The following is an 11,050-nucleotide window of genomic DNA, read 5'->3' on the forward strand; positions in this document are numbered from 1 at the left end:
AGTACCTCCCCCATTTTCTGTGGCTCCACACAAAGGCCACCTTGCTGATCTTTGAGTGGCCCTATTCTCTCCCAAGTTACCCTTTTGTCCTTAATATATGTGTAAAAGCCCTTTGGATTCTCCTTAATTCTATTTGCCAAAGCTATCTCATGTCCCCATTTTGCCCTCCTGATTTCCCTCTTAAGTATACTCCTACTTCCTTTATATTCTTCTAAGGATTCACTCGATTTATCCTGTCTATACCTGACATATGCTTCCTTCTTTTTCTTAACCAAATCCTCAATTTCTTTAGTCATCCAGCATTCCCTATACCTACCAGCCTTCCCTTTCAACCTGACAGGAATATACTTTCTCTGGATTCTTGTTATTTCTGAAGGCTTCCCATTTTCCAGCTGTCCCTTTACCTGCGAACATCTGCCCCCAATCAGCTTTCATATGTTCTTGCGTAATACCGTCAAAATTGGCCTTTCTCCAATTTAGAACTTCAACTTTTAGATCTGGTCTATCCTTTTCCATCACGATTTTAGAACAAATAGAATTATGGTCGCTGGCCCCAAAGTGCTCCCCCACTGACACCTCAGTTAACTGCCCTGCCTTATTTCCCAAGAGTAGGTCAAGTTTTGCACCTTCTCTAGTAGGTACATCCACATACTGAATCAGAAAATGTTCTTGTACAAACTGAAGAAATTCCTCTCCATCTAAACCTTTAACACTATGGCAGTCCCAGTCGATGTTTGGAAAGTTAAAATCCCCTACCATAACTACCCTATTATTCTTACAGATAGCTGGGATCTCCTTACAAGTTTGTTTCTCAATTTCCCTCTGATTATTCGGGGGTCTATAATACAATCCCAATAAGGTGATCATCCCTTTCGTATTTCTCAGTTCCACCCAAATAACTTCCCTGGATGTATTTCCGGGAATATCCTCCCTCCGCACAGCTGTAACGTTATCCCTTATCAAAAATGCCACTCCCCCTCCTCTCTTGCCTCCCTTTCTATCCTTCCTGTAGCATTTGTATCCTGGAACATTAAGCTGCCAGACCTGCCTATCCCTGAGCCATCTATCTGTAATTGCTATGATATCCCAGTCCCATGTTCCTAACCATGCCCTGAGTCCATCTGCCTTCCTGTTAGGCCCCTTGCATTGAAATAAATGCAGTTTAATTTATTAGTCCTACCTTGTCCCTGCCTGCCCTGACTGTTTGACTCACTTCTGTTCTCAGCTGTACCCGTCTCAGATCAATCTCTTTCCTCACTATCTCCCTGGGTCCCAATCTCCCACCCTTACTAGTTTAAATCCTCCCAAGCAGTTCTCGCAAATTTACCTGCCAGTATATTAGTCCCCTTCCAATTTAGGTACAATCTGTCCTTCTTGTTCTCACCATTTTTTCTTGAATTCATTATTGGCGATCTTATCCCATGGTCCTTGGTTTTGGATTCTCCAACAAGTGGAATAATCTTCTCTGCATCTAATCCGTCAAACCTTCAAATTTTGAGTGAATGAGTTATTGAGAGTTAGCTCTGTTTTAACCTGATACCAACAAAGGTGCACTTTGCAGCAGTGAAACGTGATCATTCTGGTTAATGCACAGTGTTCAGATTCAGTTGCAGTTCCTCAGATAATGAAACAATCCATATCTACATTCAGTAAGAGCTGGACAAGTTCAGACTTGAGCTGATAGCCAGTAACATTGATGTCACATCAAAACCATCCTCAATGATGTATATTTCATGTCTTGGATTTTTGCACGGATGATGCTAGTTCCAAGTGTGTCACTTGTTTTATTTGCAATGCTTTGAAATATTTGTGGGGCAGTTCTTGATTCCATTTCTTTTTACAGCTTTGTTTATTTAGGTCTGAATCTAAATTCAGGCTTAACTAATCAAACATAGTGCGATTCCATTGTAAACATATTCACATAATCAGACACCAAATGAATGAACTCTACATTTAACAGAAAAAATCTATCCACCTCTACTTGTCATTCAGCAGTACTCCTGAGGAAGTTCAAAAGCCACAAGGGATCAGTTCCATGTTTTACTTCTTCAAGGCACATTGGGGACTCAAGGGTTAAACAATCCCCTGCCAAAGAGACTCACTGCAGTATCAATTGGAAGCCTGTCCTCTTACAATATCGACAGAACATCTCAGTAGCGGGGGGGAGGCTGACTGTATCCCAGAAGTGGAGCCTAGGTGAGCCACACATGTGGATTCTCCTGTAGCCTCAGACAGAGGTATTTGTCCTTCCCAGACAAGATTGATAGCCTTGGCCACAACCCTGTTAAGCTGCCTCCTGCTCCCATTGTCCGACTTCCCCCTCCATATTAGCATAGATATACAAATCCCCCATTGAGAACAGGCAAAACCCTTCTGTTTTAATCTCATACCATCGACATATAATCATGAAGAATACCATAATCAGTTCCTGTAATCCATTCACATGTTATCACAGGATATCGACATTCATCGGGCTTTGTAAATTCATAATCACCTACTTTAAATTATGAAATGACAATTGACAATGTGACTAATAAACCTTTTGTTTAATCCCTATCGAAAATACTGTCTTTGTGTATTGGGCAAAGATTCATGGAGAAGGGTCACCACAAGCAGACACATGGCTACTTTTGGGGACATTGAGAATCTCTCACTGGCTGTCTGATAATAAAGCATCTACTGTTGTATAGAAATTTGTGTCATCCGGATTTGTGGAACAGAATATACATCTACACTCCCATCATTTTTGGGTGACATGATTCAGCGATTGGTCCTGCTGCTTCACAGCACTCGGGACCTGTGTTCAATTCCAGCCTTGGGTGACTGAGTGGAGTTTGCATATCATGCGTGTGTCTGTGTGGGTTTCCTCCAGGTGCTCTGGTTTCCACCCACAGTCCAAAGATGTGTAGGTTAGGTAGACTTGTCATGGTTAAAAATTGTCCAAAGTGTCCAGGTAAGTTAGCCATGGGAAATGTCGGGTTACAGGAATAGAGTGGCATGGGGAAGTGGGAGAGGGGGTGGTAGGTCTGGGAGGGAAGCTCTTTGGAGGATTGGTATGGACTTCCTCTTAACACACTGTAGGGATTCTATGATTGATCTCCAGCCAACAGTATCCTGGGCATTAACATTTACCAGAAATTTAATTGGAGCGGCCACATAAAGTCTCTGATTGGAAGATCTGATCAGAAGCTTAGTGTTTTGCAGCAGATATTCCATCTCCTGACCCATAAAGCTTGTTCACTAGCAACAATATATAAGTCAGGAATGTGATGAAACAATTCTTATTTGCCTTGATAAGCACAGCTCCAACACTCAAGAAATTTAACATTATCAAGGACAATACAGTTCACTCTATTGGCATCCCATTCACTACTTTAAGGTCTTGGCTCACCCTAACCCCATCACACTTCTGTGATCTCCATATCAATGCAGCACCAGGGTAGAAATGCTCTGGAAAGTTTGCATCCACTCATAACCCATTTGACAGACTTAGGTGACATATTTGATTTTTGCACTCAAGTGCGGTACTGAGGGAGTGTTGCAAAGCCAGTGATGTCATATGAGACATTAACCCAAGGCCATACTTAAAGCAGCAATGGCTTTAAAGATCCCAAATCAATATTTGAAAGAATAGCAAGGGAGCCCCATTGATGTGATTAATACTTATTGTCTTATAAACATCATTAAAGATCAGACTGTCTGGTCTTTCACACATTGTAACTTCTGTCGGGTCCATGTGGACCTGAAAGGCATCATCGTTTGTTTTAAAAGTTATCCTTTCTTGTTTAATTTGAATTCGGTCTCTGCTGGACAAAACTGATTTGCAAAGTTTCTATACTCTAGAAACTTCCAGCAACAGCAAGAAAGTTACACAGATCAAGCCCCTGGTGAAATTTCCAACCAAGTGATTGCTGGAATAAGGAAACAAAATGAGTAGCAGCTATTCCATCTCCGAATTTCAAATGGGAACAAAGACAGAGGCATCGAACATGGTTAAATTTGTGGAGACACTAATCATAGAGTCATATGCAGCACAGAAATGGGCCCTTCAGTCCAACCCGTCCATGCCGACCAGATATCCCAACCCAATCTAGTCCCACCTGCCAGTACCCGACCCATATCCCTCCAAACCCTTCCTATTCATATATCCATCCAAATACCTCTTAAATGTTGCAATTGTACCAGCCTCCACTACATCCTCTGGCAGCTCATTCCATTCACGTACCACCCTCTGCGTGAAAAGGTTGTCCAGTAGGTGTCTTTTATATCTTTCCCCTCTCACCCTAAACCTATGCCGCTCGTTCTGGACTCCCCCACCCCAGGGAAAAGATTTGGCCTATTTACCCTATCTATGAGTGGATCATTGACCAGAGGGACACAAACTAATTGATTAGTTGATATTGACCAAAATATCACAAAACCAAGATTCCCTTGGCCACGGAAGAGTTTGGAGTTTCTACACCATATTGTCTCAGTCTGATGTTAACATTGAGTTATGATTTGGAGAAGCCGGTGGTGGACTGGGGTGGACAAAGTTAAAAATCACACAACACCGGGTTATAATCCGACAGGTTGCTTTGGAAGCACTAGCTTTCAGAGCCCTGCTCATTCATCACCTGATGAAGAAGCAGCGCTCTGAAAGCTAGTGCCTCCAAATAAACCTGTTGGACTATAACCCGGTGTTGTGTGATTTTTAATATTGAATTAAGTTGCTTTTTACCATCCAAGCGAACTGAATCTACAAGACTTACCAACCGGCAGCCTGACTCCCAGCTAATCATCAAGTTTGCCTCAAGTCAAATAAACCTCCTCAAATCCTATTTCCAAAAGGCATCTAGCTGAATAGAATCTTGTATTCAACTGAACAGTTTAAAGGAATGAAAGCCTCTGTGTGCCAAGAGGATTTGGGGCGGGAACACATAAGCACTGTTTCAAATCAGAGAATAACTTTAAAACACATGTGCTTACGGAAAGAATGTGAGAAAAATGATAGTTTAACATTTCTCCCGTGTCTATAACACTCACGGTATCTTGCTGTGTTTAACAGCACATTTTCTAAAGGAACATTGAGTTACAGTTCAGAAGTACTTCATTGATTGCAAAGCAAATTGGACTACCCTGAGGTCATGGAAGGAGCTCTATAATTCTAAGACTTTGATTCTTTCTGAACTTGCCTAGAGCTTTTTGGGAACATTGAGTGGTCATGCTGAATGTGAACTTGTAGTTATTTGGCATTTTGAGATATTAACCGGCAACGCTATGGTGACTAGGTGTATAGGGTGTGGGAATGGACCAAGTTGTTTGTCTCCTAATCTCAACCAAGCAATCCCTCATGGGAATGTGTGGAGGTGAGGGGAGCTGGATTATTCCTTCGCTGTTACTCTGCAGTTTGGAACGTGTAGACTCTCACTGCCATGGCTTTGCTGTCAGTAATGGTCATTTGGATAGATACTGAAGCAAACCCGGTGACCCATTGTAAGAAACCTGCGGAACATGACAAACCAGCTCAACACATCTGAGCACCATCATGCGATGAGTATCGTATCACTCTGAAATGACCGCCATAGGTGGAGTAACTGGTTTAATAGAGAAAAATGATAACAGCCCTGGTGATCTGACACATAACTACCACAAAAACCAACGTCTAGCAGCTTGGCAACGGAGGCCAGTGTTAAAATCAACAACCAACAATGAGACTTGGCAGCTCCATGTGTGATACTTGTGGCAGAACCGCCTCTGAAAGACTCGCCTTCACAACATCAGCAGTGAAGATCTCACAACTAACTGGAAATTTTTGGTCTGTCAATCATCTCATACATGTCAACAAACACGACACCTTGCAAAATCACAATATTGTTTCAATGTCTTCAAATGCGGTGTACCCAGTAAACAGGATTAACATTGTTGGGTCAGATTAATCTGTCTAATCAATTACAGTACAGCAAGAACCAGAATCCCTTTTCTTTATCGATCCATTTCTGAAGCCATCATTTCAATCTATTCCCTTTGCAAGCACGTGCATGTGGAAATCGGGTGTTCCAGCCCATAAAGTCTCAATCTCTCATCGACAAATAGAACGGACTGGTCCAGCAACTAACAACTGAAACAATAATTTAAAAAAAACAGCAGTTTCAAAGAGTTGCCGCAGCCAACCAACAAGGTGTGCCAGTTAGAAATGAGGAAGTGCCCCTCTTCCGTGTACAGATTAGATACAAGGCAAATCTCTTCAGACTGTTCTGTCCGTATACAGAGTTCTTCTGGCTAGTGAAAGGAGACATTCCCGGTGTCCGCACAGGGTTGATTTTCTGCTTGAGGAAGCATTCATGTACAAACAAAGAGAATGGGGGGGTGTCGAAAGTTGCTCTCCTTTGTCGAGATCCTTGTAGGTTTGCACCAGATCGCCGGTGCCTTCTACGACACTGCTCTGTTGATGCTGGTCCAGGAACGTTCCGGTTCCAACTCCACAGCAACTGGAAGCCGAGCCCAGCAGCAAGGCGCAATCTCTCAGTTCTACATGATCTACATCCCCCTGCTGAAAGTTTCCTCTCTCCCCATCACCTACTTCCTGGCTTGTCAAGGAGACGAGAAAGGCAGGAAGATTACCATTTGGGTGCCCCTGGTGGGCTACCTGGTGTCCAGGTCTCTGTTGCTCTTTGTGATCCTCTTTGACCTCCCCTTGCAGGTGATGTTTGCTACTGCTCTCCTGAATGGTCTGAGCGGGGATTCAGCTGCTTTCCGGGCTGGGATCATGGCAATAGCCTCTGACACCTCCTCACGGGTGAAGCGATCGGTGAGCCTTAGTAGAATTGAGCTGGCCTATGGAGTGGCAGCAATGATTGGCAGTATCGCTTCTGGCCACCTCTTCGTTTATTTCAAAATCTCACACGACCAAGGTGCTGGTCTGATGGCCTTCAGCTGTCTGTTTTATACTCTAAGCTTAGTTTACAGCATCTTTGGGTTAAAACCCACTCAGACTGGAAATGGTGGCTATGGCAGCCTTCTATATCAAGGAGAGTGTGAAAATGGTGATCAACTTCGTGATCCAGAGGAGACAGCTTGGAATCGATGTCAAGATGAAACATCAATGCTGTTGCCTAAACAGAATAACGCGAGGATTCAGGGTATTCTTGGCGGTAATATGTCCGTGGATAAAATCACACTCGCACTGCTGTTCATAACTGGAGTTTTGTACGGTTTGGGGTTAAGTGGGGCAGTAGATGTGCTGCCCATATTTGTACTGAAGGACCCTCTGAATTGGAATGCTATCTGGGTCGGTTACGGCAATGCAGTGGGGTATTTTATCTTCCTCACCAGCTTCTTCGGCGTCTGCACGCTTTCCAAATATTTGAGGGATACTTCTTTGATTGTGATGGGAATGGTGTCATTTTCCATCGGGATGCTGATCATGGCCTTCACAAAGTGGACCTTCCTTTATTTTATTGGTGAGTTATTTCATTGGCTGAGTACCTGAGCTTTTCTGGACTAAACTGGTTTAACGTTTTCATGCGATGTGTATGCAGTGAAACGCGTTCATAATTTTAAGGTTAACCCATACAAAAAATAATCTGTCAGCTCCGAAAGAAGCATAGTGTTAGAACCCACCACACTTGAGCGACTCACTAATCTCATTGCAATCTCCTGCTAGCTTTTCACCTCATATTTCTGTTCTACAAACAAGTAGTTTCCACTTACAGTAGTTAATGGATGCAACTTCAAAATAGCTTTTGGCACAAAATTCTAAACTATTCAACCTCCACATAATTGCTAGTTAAAAAAAACTATTCTTTTAGAACGTTCCAATATTTAAACCATATTATTGCCATTTAAACAGCCAGCAAAAGCAACCCTGGAACTCCCTACCAGAACTCTTCAGAATGTTGACAATCTATATTATGTCATTCTTAACATTCTCAATGCTACTGAGAAAAATCTCCATTTACTTTGCCTCTCTATCCAGAACTGGCAACATTATTTTAAATCCATGTGTAATTGTCTCTTATCGTCTTCTAACTGGGGTATATTCAGGTCCAGTCCAATTTCTGCTTCCTTTCTCTGGCCTTGTATTTTAATTCTAATTACAAATGTCAGGATTTTACTTGCCTGTTTAATTAGCTGATATGCGTGCATTGCCAACTTTACATGACCTGCATGTTTGCAAAACACAGCCTTCTATAACCTATTAAAAATGTTGTATCAATGTTTATTCCAGCTGCTATTCTTGCTTCAAAAATATGTTGTGTTACCTTTGATAGACACTGTGTTTATATGCTAATTACATGCCCATATTTGGCAAAGGCACGATATAAATTCTGAGCAATGTCCGATTCTGTCTTGTAAACGAACTGTATGCACATGGAAACATTCAAATAGAGTTTGGAAAACAATATGTGGTAAAGGCACTATAGAAATACTGATCAATATCTGATACTGTCTTGTCAATGAACTACTATACATATGGAAACATTCATATACTTTGAAAACAATATCTGGCAGGAGGCACTGCCATTTTGAAGGGCCACTCTGTCAGATGCTTCCACAAACAACACCCACTCACAGCCTCTCTCAATGCAATCAAGTATCAAGCATCCGAGAGCGCCATGGGCACTCTGACCTGTGGATCCTGAACATCCCTTCCTCAGTGTAAATGACTCTTGGCTGTGCTACCCAAATCTTCCTCTAAAGGCACGATGCCTCAGTCCACGGTTGCTAAAATGTAGCAAAGAACCCAACTGCTGTCCTCCACCCTCCCTTGTATATCCCTGACCAGGATCTAATAATGTCCAGTAGCACCACACACTTGGCAAAATGCTCTATTGGCTCTTAAAATACCATTCATATATAAATTTAATTCCCCGACTACCCTTTTATCATTGCTTCTTGGTGCACAATATTTGGTACCTCACAACCTCTCAGTTATGAAAGCAGTCCATATACCTATGAAGCAAAAGCTGGAGTATATTCAGGCCTAGATTGTTAGGGAACTACAGTAGTAATACTGTGATCTGCAACTGGCAAGCAATTACCATCTTCAACAAAAAAGAATCTAACCACCTCTGATAGAGTCATAGAGATGTACAGCATGGAAACAGACACTTCAGTCCAATTTATCCATGCCGACCAGATATTCTAAACTAATCTAGTCTCATTTGCTAGCATTTGGCCTATATTCCTCTAAATGCCTCCTATTCATATATCAATTCAGATGCTTTTTAAATGTTGTAATTGTACCACTTCCTCTGGCAGCTCATTCTATACACTCACCATCCTCTGCATGAAACTGTTGCTCTTAGGTCCCGTTTAAATCTTTCACCCCTCACCCTAAGCCTGTATCCTCTAGTTTAGGATTGTCCCACTCTGGGGAAAAGACCTTGTCTATTTATCCTATCCATGTCCCTCATTATTTTATAAACCCCTGTAAGGTCACCCGTCAGCCTTCAACATTCCAGGAAAAATAACCCCAGCCTATTGAGCCTCTCCCTGCAACCCAAACCTTCCAACCCTGGCACCATCCTTGCAAACCTTTTCTGAACTCTTTCAAGTTTCACAACATTCTTCGTATAGCAGGGAGACCAGAATTGCAATCAGCATTCCTCTTCTTAGACAGTCAATGGCATTACCATCATTAAGCATCCCACTATCAATATCACAGGGGTTGCCATTGACCAGAAACTGAACTGGTCAGTTTTAGGCACCATACCTAAGCAAGAATATACTGGTGTTGGATGGTCCAGAGGAGGTTTACAATAATGATCCCAAGGATAAAGGGCTTGTTTTATGACAAGGAGTTGAGGACCTTGATCTGTACACGATTGAGTTTAGAAGGATGGGGGGGGGGGGGGGGGGGGGGAATATCATTAAAACTTACAAATGCTGAGAGGTCTGGATAGAGTGGGCATGGAGAAGATATTTCCACTAGTAGGAGAGAGTAGGACTCGCGGGCACAGCCTCAGAGTGAAGGGTTTTCCATTAGAAATGAAACGAGGAGGAATTTCTTCAAACAGAACATTATTAACTTGTGGAACTTATTGCTGCAAAAGGCTGAGGTGACTAAGTCATTGAGTGTATTTAAGTCAGAAGTTCTTGATTAATAAGGGAATCAAGGGTTACAGGATGAAAGCGGGAGAATGGGATTGAGAAACCTATCAGCTTCAATTTGATGGTGGAGCAGACTTGATGATTCAAATTCTGCTCCTATAATCTTATGCTCTTTTTGTCTCATGAACCAGCCATATAAATAGTGTGGTTACTAGGCTGTTAATTCTACTGCAAATGACTCACCCCACTGTTTCCCCAAAGTGTCTATCATTTACAAAGCAATATGTAGGAGTGTGATGGAATACTCTCTACTTGTTTAGATGTGTGCTTTTCCAACAACACTCAAAAAGCTTAACACTGTCCAGCACAAAGCAGTGCACTTGACTGCTACCATATTCACCACCTTCTAATTTCAGTTTCTGCACCACTAGTGGCATCAGGGTGTACTGTTGCACTATAGCAATTCACTAAGAGTCCTTCGACAGCATCTTCCAAATGTGAAATTTCTACCAGCTAGAAGGATAAGGGCAGCATAGAAATACAACCAGGTCTATTTCCCGACCAAAACTCATGACACCAGATATGGAAAGAAGTCACTATTTGGATACACTCAAAAACTTGGCCTCCACATCATTTTGCAGCAATACGTTCCACAGGAACTACCCTTGGTTGAAAAAATTCCTCATCATCTCATTTCTGATGGACATCCCTTCACGATGAGGCTGTGCCCTCAAGTCCTAGTCTCTCCAACAAGTGGACTTCTATTATAATTGTGTCAATCCCTTCCCAGTCAGTACCTGCACCATGTGGACTGCTGTGGTTCAAGAAAGTGTCTCACCACCTCCTTGTCAAGGACAATTAGCAATGGGCCACAAATGCTGGCCTGGTCAACAGAGGCTAGACCCCATGATTGAACAAATAAAATACATCAATAATATCCAGACACTGAACAGTAGGATATCATCGGTGGTGGAAACATGTAAAACATGTAAAAATATAAGAACGGACTCGCTGC

General features: G+C 42.3%; 1 protein-coding gene across 1 annotated transcript; it reads left to right on the forward strand.

Moving 5' to 3' along the window:
* The first annotated feature begins 6,224 nt into the window (after window positions 1-6,224).
* LOC132828613 (solute carrier family 46 member 2-like) lies at window positions 6,225-7,640 on the forward strand. Its single transcript, XM_060845671.1, has one exon. The coding sequence runs from the start codon at window positions 6,341-6,343 to the stop codon at window positions 7,469-7,471; it is 1,131 nt and encodes a 376-aa protein (XP_060701654.1). The 5' UTR covers window positions 6,225-6,340; the 3' UTR covers window positions 7,472-7,640.
* The last annotated feature ends 3,410 nt before the right edge of the window (window positions 7,641-11,050 follow it).

This window comes from Hemiscyllium ocellatum, chromosome 2, assembly GCF_020745735.1.
Source record: "Hemiscyllium ocellatum isolate sHemOce1 chromosome 2, sHemOce1.pat.X.cur, whole genome shotgun sequence".
In the NCBI taxonomy this organism is placed as follows: Eukaryota; Metazoa; Chordata; class Chondrichthyes; order Orectolobiformes; family Hemiscylliidae; genus Hemiscyllium; species Hemiscyllium ocellatum.

What these genes read in the sequence shown, in the direction of transcription:
- LOC132828613 (XM_060845671.1), top strand. Translation starts at nt 6,341, where the DNA reads ATGGGGGGGTGTCGAAAGTTGCTCTCCTTTGTCGAGATCCTTGTAGGT.